This window comes from Formica exsecta, unplaced genomic scaffold (assembly GCF_003651465.1).
Source record: "Formica exsecta isolate Colony F162 unplaced genomic scaffold, ASM365146v1 scaffold669, whole genome shotgun sequence".
Classification (NCBI taxonomy): Eukaryota; Metazoa; Arthropoda; class Insecta; order Hymenoptera; family Formicidae; genus Formica; species Formica exsecta.
The window spans coordinates 159,410-180,226 of record NW_021853432.1 but is presented as its reverse complement, the minus strand read 5'-3'; the positions used below and the strand labels follow the sequence as shown (position 1 = coordinate 180,226).

The 20,817-nt window shown below is 40.8% G+C and overlaps 1 protein-coding gene across 1 annotated transcript in view; it reads right to left on the bottom strand.

The window, feature by feature from the left end:
* Positions 1–9,779: 9,779 nt before the first annotated feature.
* The window catches only part of LOC115243031, a 27,943-nt gene continuing 16,905 nt past the window's right edge, over positions 9,780–20,817 (bottom strand). The window contains exons 8-23 of the mRNA XM_029819688.1: positions 20,411–20,770; positions 19,996–20,302; positions 19,295–19,929; positions 18,449–18,823; positions 17,744–18,372; positions 15,078–17,094; positions 14,668–14,969; positions 14,025–14,583; positions 13,613–13,918; positions 13,157–13,424; positions 12,706–13,049; positions 12,303–12,594; positions 11,875–12,192; positions 11,444–11,724; positions 10,956–11,363; positions 9,780–10,847 (exon numbers count right to left, since the gene is read on the bottom strand). Of these exons, the coding sequence (XP_029675548.1) occupies positions 10,812–10,847; positions 10,956–11,363; positions 11,444–11,724; positions 11,875–12,192; positions 12,303–12,594; positions 12,706–13,049; positions 13,157–13,424; positions 13,613–13,918; positions 14,025–14,583; positions 14,668–14,969; positions 15,078–17,094; positions 17,744–18,372; positions 18,449–18,823; positions 19,295–19,929; positions 19,996–20,302; positions 20,411–20,770 (7,437 nt within the window). The 3' untranslated portion in view covers positions 9,780–10,811. The remainder of the gene's footprint in view (positions 10,848–10,955; positions 11,364–11,443; positions 11,725–11,874; positions 12,193–12,302; positions 12,595–12,705; positions 13,050–13,156; positions 13,425–13,612; positions 13,919–14,024; positions 14,584–14,667; positions 14,970–15,077; positions 17,095–17,743; positions 18,373–18,448; positions 18,824–19,294; positions 19,930–19,995; positions 20,303–20,410; positions 20,771–20,817) is intronic.

The following is a 20,817-nucleotide window of genomic DNA, read 5'->3' as shown; positions in this document are numbered from 1 at the left end:
TCGTCGCAAAGAAAATGCTGAGCGTTGGTAGTTCCGTTGCCGCCTATCTGCTCGGCCGATCTGCACACGGTGGAGGTTGAGATATGTCCGCGCGAGAGAAGCTCTCTCTACCTCTTACTCGTGTCTTGTTCGCTGCGTTTTTATGAGAGAGAGAGAAAGAGAGAGAGAGAGAGAGTGTGTGTGTGTGTGTGTGTGTGTAACAGCGTTAGTGAAGGGCGTCCGAAACGACCGAAAGCGAGAAGTTACCACCGAGGTGTCGAGAGTTAGTAGCCTGCTCCCAAGTGAGATCTCGGGATAAAATCGCTCGCGAATTAGCGAGGAGTCAAAGTTTCATCGACCAAGTTTCGGAGGAAGTCTCGCGAGATTCACACTCCGTTGGACCGCAAGCATCGCGCGCTACGAAATTTGAAACGTTTTCGCGATATCTCGTTCGCGGACAACAAATTTGCGAGAGAAAATAAAAGAACGCGTATGTACGCTCGTGTCTTTACGTCCAATCGGCTTTGCTCGTTATTTTCCTAAAAGCCGAACGTCGAAGAATCGTCGGGGAATCTTTTTATCGCGCGACGATTAGTCGCAAGAGAAGCTTGCGAGATAAAACGCAGAATACTCCTCGTTTCTCGACGAGACGGAGAACGCGAGAAGAAGGAGAATGCGCCGCTGGCACATTGACGGTAAAAGCGAGAGCAGCCATCGTAGTCAATTTCTTGTTGGCTTCATGGCGAATCAGAGAGGCCGCGGAGCGAGCCCGAGCCTGATCGGGCCGCCTCATTGTTTTTCCACGGTGAGGTTCCCCTAGCGGACTTTATGAACGTTCAACGTGCCCCATGACGCTCAGGAGCGTAAGAAGCTGCCGTAGGGGACTTTCGCAAGTCACCCCGAGGGGCTCTTTGTTCCTTGTTTGCTCTATCTGCCGTTGCTTCTTGCGGAGGTTGCAACGATGACTATGACGACGACGACGACGATGGCGACGACGACGATGATCAGGATGTGAAAAACCAAAATTGATTCTTCTTTGCTTCTCGCCTTCGCCGCTACCTGCTGCCTCTTGGTTCTCTACCTACCGTCGTCGACACGATCATTATGTGCGCGAGGCGGACCGCTAATCCACCGGAAAGTTGGGCAACCCGGTACAGCCGATGAAGATGAATTATGATGTTGGGGGTCCACGCTTGATTCCTTATTGGCTCGGTGCTCTCATCCTTCATTTCGCCGACTTCTCCACGCTCTCTCGTCCTTCCTTGTCCTGCTTGCGAACTCGATATCGTAATTATTGCCCGCACATTGTAGTAGCAAAAGGATCTTCACGCTACTTGGCGCTGCGCTTTATCATCGACTCATTTCATTATCCGTGGCATACGAACTATACGGATATTCCTCGACGTATTCGTCGGAAAATCATAGATGCTTAAATTAAATCTTGCACAAATACCTCGTTATCACACATGCTTCTTACTTCACAAATTACAACATCACAGCATATATGCGAAATGAGAATATTTATTTTACGATGAAAGAAAGAAACGTTCGTAGGGAGTCGGGAAATATATAATAGGTTTTCTCGAATATACAAAGGAAACTAAGATCTTGGGGGAGAGAATGCGCGAGGGAGGATATGCGATTTTTCATTTTTGAACAGGCCGGCGACGCCTGTGCCAAGACCCTGCCGAGAACCGGTAATCATCTTGTTCTCGACGCCCTGTGAATAACACAAAGGGATCAAACTGGCGCTAATTACGTTCGCCGTCCGCTTATACACGACACGGCGTGTGGGGGTTGTGGTCCCCCGGACACGGAAAGGAACGAACGCTACGAAGCCACTGTAACGAATGGGCCGGGTTGTAAGGTGGACGAGTCAACGTTCCGGGGAAATTATCGCCGTTTGAAAATTCGAAGCGGTTTCGAACCTGTCGTAACGATTCGGGCGTGAAAATCAAGGAAAACGAATGGATCTTGCGGGGTCCTGTTACGCCTCCCGAGCCCCGTGATTTCCCGGCTGATCAGCCCCGCTAGATACGCTTCACTCTACACACGGGTCCTTACTCGCGCGACACGTTCCACAAACCGAGAGAGAGAAGAGAAGAAAAGAGATAAAATAGAGAGTAAAACGGAAGGTAGGCCGGAAAAATTCAACATATACACAAAATCCGAGGGGCGCTAAATGTTAGGCGACCGTGAAAAATCGGATTTCGTCGGTATATTTACTATGGTCGAGCGACATCGATATGACATCTCTGACTAAAGACACTTATCTCAAAACGAATATCGTTGACAAGATTAGCTTTTCTATTTAAGCATTCCAATTTAAAATCGCGCGCAGTTTACATGGCAGTTAAAATTATACTTTTCTAAATATATATTCTTGCGCTCCCATGTGTGATATTCTACTATCTTGTCGATTTCGTAATTAAGAAGAACTATTTTATGAACTCAAGTAAACCCTTTATAGGAAACAAGCTCTTTTATTATTAACGAGCAGTTTATTATAGCCCTTAAGATTATGGACTATAAATTTGTTTTCGACCACTCGACAATTTATCGCGCGGTTGCGTTCTACCGATTTTTATCTCGGTGAAATTTATGACGTTTGCGATCACACGATAGATTTGTCGTGTTTGGTCTCACGACGGAGAGTCGGGTATTTCCTGTTTCGATCGTTCGACCGTCCGAAGGTCCGTCTGTGGGTTTCTCAGAAATTTGTGATGCCGCCAAAAGACCGTCCGATCGGTTAGGCGATCGTCGACCACGGCATCTCGCCACGAATTTAATTAGGTGTGTGACAAAGCTTCTCCTACATGTTCGCGCGAGTTTACAGCTGAAGCGTTAAAATATATTGACGCTAATTATTCGGATCCTTGAAATTGTTTTGCGACATTCCGAACATTACGATGTGAGAAAGCCCCGCTGCGTTTGTGTCCGTTGATTATACAGAATGTTTCTCGAAATTTAATAATATAGAACAATTATATTAATAATATATTATATAGTAATTATATAATAATATGATAATATAAAACACAATTTGTTCTTTGAAAAAACATTTTTTTAAATAATAATAGGTATATATATAATATTATAAAGAAAAGAATTTAAAAGGCATTATATAATAAAATAACAAAAATATTATTCATAACAAAGAAAGACAATTAAAGAAAGAAATTATACAATTAGACAATTAAAAAAAGAAATCAATTATATTTTTCAAAATTTATACATAAAGACAAAATATAATATTTACATCTTTGCTTTTTAGAATTTATCTTATAATTGATACATTAGAATAATATCACGTATTATTTATTTTGCGCTATTATGTTTATTGCGTTCGACATGACGCATTTCGGGCAAAAAAATCGAACAAGGTTGACGAACTCTGTAGGATACCGATTAAATGTAATGTTCACGACGGAAGCGATGAATTGCGTGCCGGGGCGGATCTGTCAGCTTTGCCGCTGGGAGAGAAGCTGTCATTTCGGGCCTGACTTGCGACGTCTCGCGGCAGGGGAAGGGCTAAATGTCGTACCAAAAAAGGTCGAAAGGCAGGTAAATCCCGGCAAATGACAGGATCCATCCGGCTAATGTCCCGGCTTTGTGCCATTCATCGCACAGACGTTCATCGTGAATATCCGCAAATTGCACACATTTTCTTTGGAAACCGCACACGCTGCGGCTTGAAAAATTTAAAGAAAATCGCACAACTGATTGATTTCATTCGCCACGAAGATCTTCACTCGTGCATAAGCAATAACGATGACATTTGATAAATGACGTTGTAGGTTCTGGAAAATAAATAAGTTTATCCGCCGGTAAACGGAAACACAGAACGTCGCTTATTAAATCACGAAAGCACTTTGTGCCATGAAAAAAATCCTGTCGTTGATTCAATCGCATTTAGACTGCATTCCTCTCGAAATGCTCCTTGAAATTTTGAGAGAAAAGGGGCGTCTTTAGTGTGGTTTCACTGCGTTAAACACAATTACACGGCCCTCATTATCTCGAAAAATCTCTTGAGAACACGCGCAACTTTCCTCGCACCGCATTAACACCGTCCATTCTACGGTCGAACAATTCAGCGTTGCTGGTCCTCCGGACGTTCTCTGCTCCTCTTCACCGGATCGTAACGAGCCGCAGTTCTCTATATCCCGAAGCGGCGAAGTGGGACCTAATGAAGACATCTCGGTAACTCGGCAGAAAGAGGGAAGGCCTCTATCCCAAGGTTCCAAATCACCCGCACAATGGCCGACTTCGCATCCTTTGTCGAGGCAGGGCCGCGACCGGGTCGGCTCTGCCTGTAACGGCAGAGAGCGCATCGGTGTCAGCATTGTGCCGCTTCCTGAAAAGGAGGATGGAGAGCGAACCCGCCGTGATCTATAGACCAAAATCTCGTGCCGTCGGGCGTACCTTAGACAGAGAGAGAACCGTTGTAGGAGAGGAACTCGGCGATTTCCCCGTCACCTTCTCCTTCTCACCCTCGCCGAAACTATCCGTCCCGCATCAATGCCGATCGTCCGCGTAACCAATCGCGTGAAAAGGATTTCACAGAAAATTCGAACACGAAAGGACAGAAGGACGTTGTCGGTTTATGGCTATTCGGATCCTTTAACCCGCGGCTGGACGATACGAATTCTCTCATCTCTTTACTAAAGAGCATGCGCACAATACTTACAAGTTACGCCCCTGTGAATATCCCGCGGATGCATTTTGATGTATGACTTGTTCGTTATTTATTAGACCATGCAATTTCAAATGGCGAATATATGCCCTTCTCTCTTTATTCTCTTCTCTTTTAAAGTTAAATGGAATTCTTTTTTTCTTTGTTTATTTACTTTTTATAGTTCTCTTGACGAGCGTTGAGTCGAATTCTTCATCGTTTATTTATAAATATATATTTAAACAATATCACTATAATAAATTATTTGCTTTGCCTATCTAAACAATTTTTATGCAATATTTATAGATTATACAGAAATATAAAATTCTTTCTCTCTGTTATTACTTTCTCTATGACAAAACTCGATGCAACAGCATCTTGACGAATGAATGAATATAGCGCGAGACGGTAGATGAGGAGGGTCGTTATAAATAGTTGATGAGCAATCACGCCTGGTTTACAAACTATATGGGGGAAACGTACAATGAAGTGGTTGACCGCCTCAAAGATTCGTTCATGTCGATGTAGCTTTACGGGGGAAATAGTGAATCGTAATAATATTCCACAAATAGGTATATATCTGTCTGGTCGTATAGCAACGTGATAGGTGGTAACTGGCGACTGGTACCCGGTGATTTGTAGCTGGTAGCCCGTCGCGCTCGGCTAATCCTACAAAGCGAGCCGATCTTAGAAATTTCTGGACAATTTATTCCATGGCATGCGATGCGTAAAAAGGACACCATTCGCGCGATCGTTTGGTATAACGATATTGTGATCAACTATTCGTGCAATCTGGAATAAAATGACGAATCTATAACCACAAACGTGTTGTAGAATTAAATATCGTACTTTGGTTCGAGCAAAGGATGCTTATTTGCAGTTGCTGACAATACTTCTCCGAATAATGGCAATTACATTATTTAATAAAGTTTATTGACGGTAATAAAAATTTGTATTTTGTTTTATTCCAAAAACGGACAGAACTTTCCGGTAGACCTGATATAAAGGAGAATATCATATAATGCAATGTCTTTAATTCAAGCAAAGTATTGATTTTTAATATCTTTTTTATGATAATGCATTCCAAATATTTAAAGTAAAGAAATTAGACTTTGTGATGAGTAAAGCATATCTCTTTTAGAAAAAAAAAATAATTGAATGAGTGAAGAATCTCTCACTTGCCGAGGTGTGACGTACACGCACAAAGACTACAGCGATCGCCACCCGCAAAATCGATTCTCATTTATGTCCCGCTCGCAGATGCGTCCCTGGCATTAGTGCCGTCTCCGTCTTCGCGTGTCGCTCTGCCTCCGTCTTCCTCGCCGTTCCTTCTTTTTTACTCTTTCACCGCATCTCTCTCCCTCGCATCTCAATCTAGACCCCTCATCATGTTTTAATTTCACGGCCGGCTTTCCCCTCGCCCTGGATCCCTTGCGCGCTGCCAGCAGCCGGGCGATACCAGATAGAGAGATAGAAAGAAACAGTGAGTAGAGAAGGAGGGAAAAAGAGGGAAGGCAAACTCTGCTCGATAACAAAGATGAAAGAACGTGTAGAGGGATGAGTGCAAGGAAGATGGGACATTCATCCCCACCAATGTAGGACTCGCGTCTATGGGGGCGTCACTCCGAGCTCCTTTCCATCCCCCCTTTCCCTGACCGACAGAGAAAGTCCCTTTATCCAAACGTCGACTCGGCAAAAGTGGCGAGGTAAGGAGTGAGACAGGTAAAGTGTCTCGAAGAGAGGGGTAACAATCCGAATGGTAGTAGTGGCTGGTGCGCGCACGCCAACGAAAACTTTATCCCCACCGTTCCTCCACAACGTGCTTTTTCTACGCTGTACACGTCGCGTATACGTCACCTGCTTTTGATCTTCCAAAGGGTTGCGACGGAATGGCATAAAAAGATTGCCGGCGGAGAGAGGGTGGGCATAAAATTTCCGATTTCTTTCGGAATTGACGCGCGGGCTCTGACGATTCACTCTTAATAGCATGTTTCCATTTTCGGGCCGACACACGTGACTTTACCGATTGTTGTCGTGTTCGTGCGAATGCCTGCGCGATTGAAATTACTGAAGTGTACATCTGTTTTTAATCCTTTACAAACCGGATCTCTCAATTTCTCAGCGCGCTGAGAGTTTTAGCACATCGATTTTGAAAATATCGCAGAGAATGTGCAACTCGAAGGGACATTTTTACCAGTTTTTCACATTTGTTCCAATCTTCTGCCAAGAAGATTTGTTAAAAAATTTGTTGAATATTTAATTTACATCAATAGACATAAAAATTTATATTGATATCTCTCTTTAATATTTCTTGACTTTGATAATATAATACATATGCAGATTAATTTATGCTTTATTATAGTAAGGTTTTAATTACGATTTTAATTATTATACACACGCACACAATATATATTTTCGAGTCAAAATTTCTCTCTTACTTTCGATCTCAATGTTCAATCTAACATCTACTTTGATATTTTAAGCAGTCGGATCATGCTATTTTCAAAAAATGAATTTATCTAATCTATAGTTTTGCCCAAAGTTCTCTCCCCTCTGTTAAACTTTTAAGAGGAAAACTGTTTATTGCCTAGATGAGGTATAAAGTAAGAATTCTCTCAATACACAATACAATTCTTATATAAATAAAATTTATTAAAATTATATGAAATTCATAAATGTGAAAAAATGAATGCTGAAAATAGGAGAAAAATTTTAATTCGGGAATAAAATACATTTTTTTATAAATATGTGTATATCGTTAAAGCAATATAGTAAGTGCAGTTATTTAGCGTTCACGTTTTGAGACAAATTGCAATTTTTCTTAACTTTTCTTTTTTTTTTAAATTAACATATAATATATAATTTCATATACATATATAACATTTTTTGTATATAATAAAGAACATAAGAAATTTTGCAAATACTGCACATTTTGGTCTGTAAAAACAAATGGTTAAGCAAGGGAACGGTCAATGCGATTTAAATTGCTGTCGTGGTTGCCACGCATGGAGGAACCCTAATAAGGACTTGTAGCGTAAATAAAGTCATTTACGGTAGGTGTCGTGCTCATGGTTTTTTGTCGAGCCAACTCTTCTGTATAGCATTATATGCGGTTGGTTTAATTGGTTTATTAACGTAGGTGTGGCTTTTTTTTCGCGCGTTTAATTTTTTAAATAAAATTATAATTTTGCAATGCGTTATATAGATGATCGCTGACTTTAATGACAATCATACTACAACATATCCTATCCGCCAAAAGTTAAACTATTATATATATTTTGTAGCGCGAACAAAAATGTATAATCATCGAAAATGCCTGTCGACTGCTCTATCAGGACTAGCGTAATTTTAATAAGAGTCACCGAGATAAAGTCGTTTGCGATAGTTTTCTGCCATCGAGTCGGGACCCTTCGACGAATCGGGCCTTTCATCACGTACAGGGAGAGATCGCGTACGACAAAGATCGCCTCTCGAATGGGACTCTGGAGGATCGGTTTGTTTTGTGGATTAGGCTCGTGTTTTAGTCGCGGCCCGCGACGAATCGCGAAACGCGGGCCGGCGCACGTCGCCGCTTTTTCTCCCCAGCAAGAAGTCGTCGGGCCGTATATGTCGTTGCCGACGACGACGACAACGACGAGTCGCATAGGGCCGCGCCCGAAATTGCTTCCATAAATGTTGAGCACACATAATCGAATTTGCGAAACAATAAACCCGCTGATTGGAAATTAATCAAGTCGCTGTTTATGATTTTACGGTGAGCCGTGCAGAATACGTTATATGCCATCGACGAGTACGAGAGAAGGGTGAATGGGTTGAGACATCAAAACTTATGTACAACACGTTAAAAATTTATTACAAGAATAAATAATTAGTACATATGTATATATTATTCATATAGGGGATTTACATAAAATGTTTTAATAAAAAAATGTTTTAGTAACTTATATCGAAATGCATGCCTATTATAATAAATGTGATAGTTCTTACAATGATTATAGATTAATTCGCGTAACGTAGCATTTGCTCAATCTTTTTTTTTATCGCTCATGACGCTATTATTTCTTTTTTTATTTTTGATTATTCTGTTTTCTCTGGCATATATCTGTTTTCTTTTCTGGAATGTTCGTCCTTTGTGATATTTTCCAAGATAATTTTTATTCTAGCGAAATAAAGTTGAAAAATCGTTATATGTAGAGCATCTTAAATATTACAAGTATTACAAACTTGAAAAGTTTATATGGATAACTGAAAGTTAGAAGAAAAATCGTGGTTAAGAAATAATTTGCGCAGTAGAGAGATGAAATCTTAGTAATAGATTTTGCAATTACAATAATAATGCATAGTACGGATAATATATCTCGCATGCAAAAACATTGTTATTAAATCAGCTTAAGTACTTAAGTTGATTATAATTTCTTGAGTATGTCAGACAGGTACGTTTTAAGACATGCCATTATATATATATTATTGACTTTTATTTAAAGTACGTATAAGTGTACATGCGCTAAGTATACAAAATTACAGTAGCATTACGTAGAAGAGGTTCCGGAGGAGAGTTTATGTACAACAGAGAAGATAATGTATCTATATTTATATATATATAATATCTCTATATATATGTATATACGTATACGTATAAATGGAAGTTTTATTTGGACGTAAGGAGAGAGGATAAAGTTAGTAACAAAACTTAAGATATGAGCATCGTCATTTTCGTTTCTAAAATCGGCAGAATTTAATTCGTCACATACGGGCGGAATAATCTTTTGACGTAGATTTATGGGAAAATCTTGATACATGATACACCGTCCTTCGTTACATTTTTCGCTTACGCTATCTCTATTGAGCTAACAGTAAATACATCGTAACGAGTCTCACATGCTCTCTTTCGAGTTTGATACAACGACGTTGCCGCGGCTTCGTCCCTCGGCTTCGAGCCGAAATAATAGCATTTCTTTCTCGAATGTAGAATATTAAAATACTGTTCTCTCATGATTATCTTAATTTATAAATATCTAAACTAGAGAATGCTAAATTTATTTTCGCTAATGTTGCTCTTGGCATTGGATATATACATTGAAATTTGCATTTATTCGATATAAATATATTGTAGAAAGTACCGTATATATATATATATCATAAAAAAAATGTTCGACATATATATTAGTAATTTGACATAGATAATTTACATTCGAGTGATGCCTTTTTTTCGATCGCGAATTTGAATCGCTCCAACATAAAGCCTTGTAACGAAGCCGGGCAACATAACACGTTTCGTCGGAGAATAGACTAAACAAACAAACAATAACAACAATAATAAAAAAATATTCTCCTTTCGTGTTCAATGTACAGATCGAGCTTTCTCGTCGTGCTATTTGCACGACGGCTTGGCGTCATCCATTATTTATGACACTGTTGTACTATGCTTGCACGCGCACAGTATAAGCTGCATCGATTGAAATATTATTTTCTCCGGCTTTAAATATATATTTCTATAAAAATATGGGCTTCGGTGATAAATTTGATGTTTTTAATGGCTTGACTTGAAGTCTACCAATCGGTCAGATTATTGTATATATATTGCATTTTTATTCTATTTGATGAAATAAATATTTCAATCACCTGCAGCGACGAGTTCCTCGATCTCGTGAAAACGACATACACAGGAAGACAAGAAGGAACTTCTTCGAGGAGCTTCCTTATTTCATTGGTTCATTTTGGCACGGGGTTGAGTCACGCGCGCTTATCTTACATCTTTGCAAGGTTACGCGCAGAATCTTCATTTCAGTAGCATTCGTCGATCAAGTTGTAATTTAGAAAGATTTCGTTAATGAGACAAACTCATTAATTTTGACGAATTTTGGCATCAGACGATACCAAATTATTACTAGTAAACAAAAATATAAAACAATTAAATGTGTAGCGTACATAGACTTATATAAATAGATCTATGATACTGTAACTGTAGAAAAAAATAAAAAAGATTAGGCATAGCGACCGCAATATATAAATTAGAAAAAATAACGAAATAATACATCTTTCGCAGTTTCGATAACGGCAGATTTCGACTGATGATTAATAAATCTACGGAAAACACCGTCCAGCGGCTTTGTCCGCGATCAATCTTCTCGCACATCGTGACTCGTTCTCGTTTGAGCATCTACAGCGAATCAAAGTTGGAGTCCCGATCGCTAGTCTATAAAAAGAATTGATTAACAATATTGATGACATATTCAATGAGACCTTAAATCTTTATGATTCATAATTTAATTAAGAGGAAGTTTCGATATGAATTGTCTCTTACCCTGTCTGGACTGTATAACGGCGGATGCTGCGCCGGAAGTCGCAGTGTGCTGCCTAAATCTCGCTCAGCCATGGTGTGACCTTCGCTGGCGCTGTCTCTGGCATCCCTGTTATCCCTAGTGTCCTTGACGCTATTTCTTCGCGCGGCGGCGACTTTCGTTGGCGGCTGGATCGTCGTTTCACCGCAAGATCTTGCCAGGGTCGAACCAGCTTCGCCTAGATCCAATCTGAGAAGCTTGGTCGGAGCCTGGATGGTTGTCTCGCCACACGAGCGCGCCAGAGTTGAGTCGAGGTCAACCTGAAGATCCCCGCTCCTCAACATCTTAGTCGCCGGCTCTACAGTCGTTTCGCCGCAGGAGCGTGCCAAGGTGGACTCGGCGTCTACAGTACGGGTCACCGTCGCTGATACCTATCGACGATTAAAGTCCCATTATACTTGTGCTCTTTAGACTTGTCGCTAAAATGATAAAAAAAAAACTGAACCAGTACCTGAAAACCGGCGCTAACGAGAGCGCCCGTGGGCGTCATCGGATTTCTTGCTCCTTGCAGATCAGCCTCCTTGCAGTCCTTCATGCTGGATATACTTGGTTTCCTGTTTCCTGGACAATTCGCGCCATTGTCGAGGTAATTTATGAGTTTGTGTTCCTCGGTGGCGAACGTACTCATACCGGCCTTGTAATTTTGCGGAGACTGCGGTGCCGATCGGTATTTAGCGCGCGGTATCATTACCGTCAAGGAACGATCGCGCTGATCGTCATTCATTGGTATCGCTGTAGAAGCATTAAATTTATTAGACCGAATAGCCCAATTTTTTAAATATTATGACGGATTATCTTTCCAATTAATTATGTTATTTAATTCGCAAGTGCGAAAGAAATTGTTTACAATACGTGATAAATGAGAAACATAATAAAACGTACCGGCAGTTGCGGGAATCATGGTAGCTTTTCTGGGCGGTTGACGAGGCTTTGCGCTAATTTTACGAACTGGTCGCTTATTTGGCGGCAACGGCGCTATCATTTGCGGCGGTGGAGGTAAAATATGCGGCACATGATGCGGTATGGCCAAGTCGGCGACGCTACCTTCGCTACTTGTATCGCCACTTGTTCCGGGAATCATCGCCCGTCTGTCGCTGGTCTTTCGATCGCGTCCTGGGTGTCGGAAGCACGTAATTCCCAGACAAATTGCTAGGAGACCCAACAAGATCGCTCCAGTTGTTACCAGAGCTATCAACAAAACTGTCAACATATAGATACGTTTAATCATTTGAATCAATCATATGTGTTTTATGCTGACTTGGTGATATTTTAATCGTGCAAAATCGCTTCATAGACGATGCTACCTTTACCTTTGAGATTAACTTGACAACGTTGGCCACTGTGCCAAGGGAAGCATTCGCACATTTCTTGACCGAGAGAATTGGTGACGCAATGACCTTTGTTGTTGCAGCCAGCGCATCCCAATGGAGCTTGCGAGCATACTCTTCCGGGATAGGCTGGATTTTCCGATAGGTCAGCCCAACCTTCTCTACAAGAGCATTGATAGGATCCTCGTAAGTTGAAACACGCCGCATGAGGTGAACAATCATGATGCGGACCATCCTCTTTAGAAACGCATTCATCAAAATCGATCGCCTCGATCTAAATTAGATTCAAGAATAAAATGTCGGGCATTGATGATTGATAAAAAAAGAATTTTAATTATCATTATTATTCTAGCTATTTATTTATTTATTACGGTTTTACACTCACCAAATCAAGATTCTTTGAAGCGTAAACTTCCGTGCCGCCTAAACTGTAATTGCTTGTAATTAAATATTTTCGTAGTACTTCCTTCAATCTGGTCTCGTTAGCGTTATCGCTGAGTTGCACGTGAAATTCGACTTTCGTAGGATCCGGAGTAAATCCGGCGATTTTAAGTCCTCTGTACACGTCTCTTAAATCACTCTGCATTAAAGTTCTGTCTAAAGCTTCCTTCGTCGGTGCCGCCAAACGTTTGTAAGTTGCCGATGCAGAATCATTCAAGGCAGTTTCGTATGCCACGAATTCATGACCGACGCGATCCAGACCAACGCGTACAGTGTACGTGTAAGTCGCTAAAAATTGTTGCGCGTCAACATAGCATATATTAAACCGTCCGATATATTCATTAAATAAAAATAATTATGTTATATTATATAGAAACGTATCTATGAGTACTTACGTTTGCAAGGCCGATCCGGAAACATTCTCGCAAATCCTGGCCGACAAACGCATCTCATCTCTGCTCCTATTTCGGCGCAAATTTCCGACTTGGATGATTTACATTCCGGCGTACATTGATTCGCGATAGGTGTCATAGGGACCGCTGGGGCACCGAGTATCCCTCCTGCCAGTACTCTGTGAATTTCATTGCCTGTCGGATCCTCTTCGTCGCGAGATACTTCCTCTCCGTATTCAGCCTCCACCTGAAATTCAAGCGAAATATGTTCCTCCATATAAATTGCATTTCTTATAATTATGTTAATTAATTAATTATATATTTTAATATAATTAATTAATTATATTAATTATTTTTATATATTTTTGCTGAGAGAGAAAATATTGATCCAAAATTCGCATTTTAAAGGAAGTGAGACATATATGCACATTTTTATATATATATTATGATTGATAGAACGTATATATTTATATGATTTTCTACCTCTTCCGCTCCAGGCGCGGGTGGTTTTTGATCGGTCATCACGACAAATATCGAATCATTATCCACATTATCGTAAGATGAAGGTACTCTTGTAACGATCGGTTGTAAGATCGTAGAAGTTACCGTAGACACAACGTTTGTCGGACGCAGCAATGTTTCTGTCACTGTCTCCACAGTCGTCGTGGTCATCGTGTGCGTGAGTAGAAGCGTTCTCGTTGTTGGCGGCGAACCCAGTACCGATGTCTTAGTTCTCGTTACCGTCGATGTCTTGTAGCGTGTCACCTAGTTAATGCACATAATTAACACGTACAGTTCTTCAAAAGATAAGACAAAAAAAAATAATATAAATATCTATAAATATATCATTTAAATATCAAAACGCTCGTACCTCTTTTGGTTTCATACGTATAGTCGCATTGGACTCTTCTTTGGCGATGACACTAGTTGTAGTTTTCTCAATGTTCTTTGTGAATTGTGTAGCTAAATTGCTTGTTTCGGAACGCGTCTTATTGTTTGGCATTGGTATCAATGTACTGGTTACTTTAGTGATCGAACTATCAATCCTGGTAACGATTATCGATGATTCTTCGTTCGCTGTTCTATTGACTACGCTATATTCGGTTACATGCGGTTTTTTTGTCTTGATGTCCGATACGGTCGAATGTTGTTGTTTCTTTTGATCCGTACCGACAATGAATGTTAAAGACTCGGTGGGTTCCACCCTCGTCGATGGTAAGATGCTTTCGTAACTAGATTCCAAGAATACTGGATGCTCAGGCCGCTTAACAGGATTTGGAGGAATATTCGGTATATGCGATCTCGTCGGATGGACATCGCGATGGATTGTCGATGATCTGCTCGGCTGAATATAATTGATTTGAGGCGGTCTTAGCTTTGTCGGTATTATCATATTTGTGGACAATGTCGATGTTGTTCGAATGGAGTTTCTAAAATGTAGTCAATAATAATTATAAATAATTGTATTTTGTTCATGATAGAATTTGAGAATTATCAAGTGTAATTTGCATTACCTAGACACGGGTCTTGTATCGAAAGGTCGTGCGGTGTAAACGCTAACGTGTTCGGTAATCCGTTTTGTCGATGTTGATGTTTCTGCGGATCGGAGAATATCGGGAACGTCGATTATGACTGGAAGATCAACAGTGCCGTGAATAATTGGTATCTTAGATTCAATATCCTGAACCACCGGAATATGAGACGTGGCAACAGCAGTCGCTATCTGTATAGAACCGGAAACAGCGACGGCTGGTCGTACGGTAGCGATCTCGAGCGGCCTTGTCGTTGTTAATACCGGTGGCGGTGGTACCATATCCTAAGATACATTAGGGGTTATTTTTCGTGTTTTATTTTATACATAGGAGGATGAATATTTTATAATCTTAAATTTTGAAGATTTTCATTATATTATACAATCTCTTACCTGCGAAAGCAGTTCCACGAGGAAAGGTCTTGTGAGCGACGGCCTCGGACTGGGTGGAACCATATTCGTGCTAGGCGGAGGCGGTGCGACCGTCGTCGATTCTTTTAGAGGTATATATTTCGGCGGCTTGAGACCCGATTCGTTAGTCGTCACCAAGGCGAATCTATCTTCTACCGGCATATGAGTGGTAGTGATGTCTACCGGTGGCGGTGACAATCCGAGTACATCGCTCGACGGCGATGTTGGCGGCGGCGGAGGTTTAAGTCCTTCTTGCTCGTTTTTATTCGATTTATTTGATCCGGCTGGTACATTCAAGGGCGGTGGCATCATATTTCTGGAAGGAACATTCATTTCCTTGTTATTAATCGGCCTCGTCTTGATCTCGTCTCGCTTGTCTTGGGAATCCGACGAGGCAAAATTCGTTTGATACGCTGTGTTCATTGCTTCATCGTTTTTCTTGTTATGCGACATATTGTTCTTCGTGACGAGCATACTTGGCGGTCTTTCGGTTTGCGTCTTGCGGTCCACTTCCTCGCCGGTAGCCTCGACTGACATGGAGAACTTGATGTTCGGACGATCGTGCGTTTCCAGTCCCGCATTATCGCTCGAGATGATTACCGGTTGCGGCACTTGAGGTTTCGGTTTTGTCAGAATATGAGGATATTCCGGGTGTATTCTTGTATACGTTCCGTATTCCGGTCGACGTTTATTCCCATTCGTAATCGGACGAGATGTAGTGGCATTTTTATTCTCAGCTATTTTCACGTTAATCTCAGAAATTCGGGAATTATGCCCCGTTGATATTTTTTGTTGAGATTTTACAATATTCGGGATCGCTACATCTACGTTCCAATTCTGGTGTTCGTGATTCAATTTTATTCCGTAATTTAATGTCTGATTGATAAAAGTATTCGCGGCGTTTGGTTTGACATTTTCCGGACGTTTTGTAGCATAATCAGGTCTGACTTCCAATTTAATCGGAGGTTTCGTTAATATTTCCGGTTTAAAGTACATAACGGGTCTTGAATCAGATTTAATCGGTCTGGAGTACGGTCTGCCTGGTCTGTCTACTTCCGCGCCGAATTGAGATATAATTGCTGGTGGTTTCAGATCGATAGTATCGTCGCGTTCGAGCGAATTTAGCGTCGTGACTTGTCCGTCTTGCGTCTTCTTAACCGATTTTATATTCTCATTATGAGGTGCGGGTATGCCGTGAACTATTTCGTAATCGGGCTTATTTTCTTTTCGTTTGTAACCGTAAGGAGTGGCCTGGTCTACTGTGTAACTATTATAAACGCCGAAAGGCTTTCCTTGTACTATAGGTGATTCGTAAGGTCTCGTGTTGTAGATATTGGTACCGTATGGTCCCTGCAATAATGGCTTTATTTCATGTTTATAAATTATGCCGTGCTCTTGCTCAATTTCCAGCGGTTTATTCATGACCGTATTGATGGAAACGACTGTTCCGTACGGAGCTTGTGATTTCAAGGTTTTATTGATATTTTGAGAATACGTGAAATCTATCGTATCTTTTTTATTTTGATTGTCATTTTCCTGGCTCTTGTTTCCTTTTACATGGTAATGGTTCGGATAATTAATATATTCCGAGGCACCGATGTCAGAATCAGTATTCAATAGCACAGTCTCTCCAATTTGCCATTTTTCAGAATGATCTTCTGGCATTTTCGTAGTAGATGTTTGAGAATGTTTGTTATCTTCCAGTATCGAACTTGGATGTAAAGGATTATGATATTCTATCGCCCCAGTAGGCACATTGTCATTCTGTTCAGTTGGCGAATTGGACGTTGCGATATTATGTACTTTATCTGAATAAATATGCGACGGTCTATTTTGATTTTCGCTCTGAAGAGTAAACGGTTTAGACGGTATACGTGTAGATTCCTGATACGACTGAGAATTCATCGATGGACGATGTGGTAATGCAAAAGTATGCTGCGTGTTTACCGGAGGTCTCTGCGGTCCAGGGTACGTTGGTTTTCTGATCGCAGGATATCCAGTCGGTCGTTCTACAAAGACATGCCTGTCTAAAGGACGGTTAGTCGTCGGTCTTAATATCGGTCGCGGTCTCGGTCGATTGTTTAACGCAAATCTAATTGGCTTTTTATCGGATTTCCAGTTGGCGCCTAACGCTATCTCGTTTCCAGAATCTGGTTTTCCAAGGAATATATAGCGATGTGGTACTTCGGTTGCTCTTGTTTCCTTTTACATGGTAATGGTTCGGATAATTAATATATTCCGAGGCACCGATGTCAGAATCAGTATTCAATAGCACAGTCTCTCCAATTTGCCATTTTTCAGAATGATCTTCTGGCATTTTCGTAGTAGATGTTTGAGAATGTTTGTTATCTTCCAGTATCGAACTTGGATGTAAAGGATTATGATATTCTATCGCCCCAGTAGGCACATTGTCATTCTGTTCAGTTGGCGAATTGGACGTTGCGATATTATGTACTTTATCTGAATAAATATGCGACGGTCTATTTTGATTTTCGCTCTGAAGAGTAAACGGTTTAGACGGTATACGTGTAGATTCCTGATACGACTGAGAATTCATCGATGGACGATGTGGTAATGCAAAAGTATGCTGCGTGTTTACCGGAGGTCTCTGCGGTCCAGGGTACGTTGGTTTTCTGATCGCAGGATATCCAGTCGGTCGTTCTACAAAGACATGCCTGTCTAAAGGACGGTTAGTCGTCGGTCTTAATATCGGTCGCGGTCTCGGTCGATTGTTTAACGCAAATCTAATTGGCTTTTTATCGGATTTCCAGTTGGCGCCTAACGCTATCTCGTTTCCAGAATCTGGTTTTCCAAGGAATATATAGCGATGTGGTACTTCGGTCGAGACCTCTGCGCGTCTCGGTGGAACTTGCTCTGGCGGATTCTGATTATTCGAGAAATGACCACGCATTGGCGTTTGATGGACGGAATGCGTATGAGAATGAATAGATGAATGAGGAGCGGATTGCGGTCGAATGTTTACTGTCTCTGGTTTGTGATGTACAAGAATTTCTCTATGAACGTGGCCTTGACTGGTAGTTCCGGATCCCTCAGGACGTTTAATAAAGTGTACTTCCGACGGTCTTTTATCGGGTCGTATTATAGGCGTTTCTGGCACTTCTTGCGGTCTTCCGCGCCCAGGCGACAACAGGATAGCGTGCGGATGATTGGAGAAACCTGGTTTCGAAGAAGCAGGTTTGAAACTAGCAGGTGGTGACGGAGGAACCATGTAATCTGCTGGATCTTTCTCGCTTGAATATTGCACTAAGTCCTCGACCTAAGCATATATATAGCGGTAAAGAATTGAGCTTTGCATAACAAAGATACAGATATTTAAAAGTTATTATACGTACCTTCTGAATACCGACGAAACCTGGCCCAGCTTCAGGTTCCGGATAAGGTGAAGGATCGTCAAAATATTGACCACTTATATGAGGTTCATTGGTGTCTCCAAAAATCAGAGCTTGCGTGCCACCCTGAGGAATCACGACGTTAGCTACTTGACTGGGTTGAATATTGACCAATAGAGGCTGCCCCGTCGATCTATCAATGACATGCGGGACTTGATGAACTATCGGCTCGGTTGGTATCGGCTTTGATTCTGAGCTCTGTATGATAATAGAAGTATCCGGTAATAAAGGATCTTTTTGTGCCCACGGCGGTCGTTTCTGTTCTTCTGAAGGCAACATAGTCGGACGAGGTTTCTCAATCGGTTTATCCGGATGAATCTTGAAAGAAATTATCATATATTGCCACGCACACATGCTGCGCAAATAGATGCTTTGGGAAAAAGAATTCATAAATAAAAAATCAAATATAATTGTATATATAGGATATGTCCATATATGTTTTTTTCTCTTGTATAATCTCTATCTCTATATACAGAAAAAATAACAAGAGTAAATAAATAATAATAAAAAGAATAATTTTTGTATCGTTTTTCAGAAAAAACAAAATTAGAAAAAATGAGAAAAAGAACAATGCAAAAATTATCCTTTTAATTATGTTTTAATTATATTTAAAAAAATTTTCCTGTATACTTATACAAACAGAGATTAAACAAAAGAAAGTAAACATATATGGAAACATTCTATATATAATTATTTAATTATATATGTATTATATATATTATACATATATTATTATACATATATGGACTTTTTTCCCGGGTGTATTGTACAGAAATAACATAAATATACCTCGTCAAATCTCGCAGGTGATAAAGGCGGTGTTAAAGGATCTTTGGCACTCCAAGGTCTTCTATATTTCTCCGGATTCCATTCCGGAATTTTAAGATTTACATTGGGATTTGCGTATTGCTCCACATTCGGTCTATCGGGCGGCTTCAGCAAAGGATCGTTTTCCAAGATATCTTGCTTCGAGACAATTCTTTTTGACGGTATCGATTGAACGGGAAGCAGTTTTTGAGATTGTTTAGAAACTGTTGAATGATTCGGATTATCAAGAGGAATTGAAATCGGCACTTTCAAATGTTCCTCGTAAATCTGATGGGCCGGCAAGATCTGCACTTGCGGACCTTGCGCGGTTTGTTGAGTTTGTACATTGTCGCGATCGTTCTCCAGGACTTCTAACACAGGATGCACCGGAATATTCGGTACCGGTAAAGGCGGAGGTTTCATGCCAATATGCTTTTCGTCTTTCAAAAACGTCTGCGGCAATCTCGGTGCCATTTTGCCCGGTTTTCCTATGATAACATCGCTGTTTGCCGTGATTATTTCGCCCGGAGATATCGGTATGCCGTCGGCGAGACTGCTGGTTACCTTGTGACGCGTTTCGGCGATATAATTGTGATTGAGATTTGCCAGATGAGCAGCTGGAAAGAACAATTTTGTAAAATATCGGATAAAACGTCAATAACGACGAGAGAGCAGAATATTACCGATGTGTTGACTTTCAGCGGTTTCTATATCACCGTCAGCAAATTCTGCAACGGGAATGTAAATCGGCGATCGTTGTGTTGTGACTTCTTGAGTTTCGGCGATAGATACGGTATCGTTTCTACGAGAGGCAGTGCTTTTCCCCTGCAGCAATCCAGCCATTGCCGTAATCACCGGTCCCAAGGCAGACAAGCTGTTTATTCCTAAAGAACCCAGACTGAGAAGATTACTGACTTGAAGATCTTCTCCGGATTGAGAATTGGGACGTTTGTTTTGTGGCTCGTCAGTTGATAGCGTGCCATTATTATCCTATGGGAAAATGTAGAAAATTTTAACATATATCCAAATTTTTGATACATAGGTCAGTATTTTTTTCTTAATTTTTTTGGAAGAAGGTTAGAAACAAAATGTGCATACTTGTTTATTATTTAAATCTATTGGTTTTGCATCAGAACTAATGTTCTGTGACACCGTATTCATCGACATCATAGTTGTCGTGCTCGTGACATTCTTCTCGTGTTTTTTTATTTCCGTGAAAGAGGTTGATTCCGGGAGATTTGAGGTCGCTGTCGGATTGATCTGATCTTCTTCGTCGAAAAAGATAATCGTCGAGCCCGTGACAACATTTTTCACCGAATCGGAATGGTGTGCAGTCGTCAATAGAGCATTCATGTAGTCGGCATCTAATAAACTCGGCGCTATCGATTCCGTTACGACGTTTTCAACGATATGTGAGCGAGACGTCACGGTGGTCGACGTTTCTCCATCTGGGCCAGCCTATAATGAGAGAAATTTTAAAGATTTATATATATATATATATATAT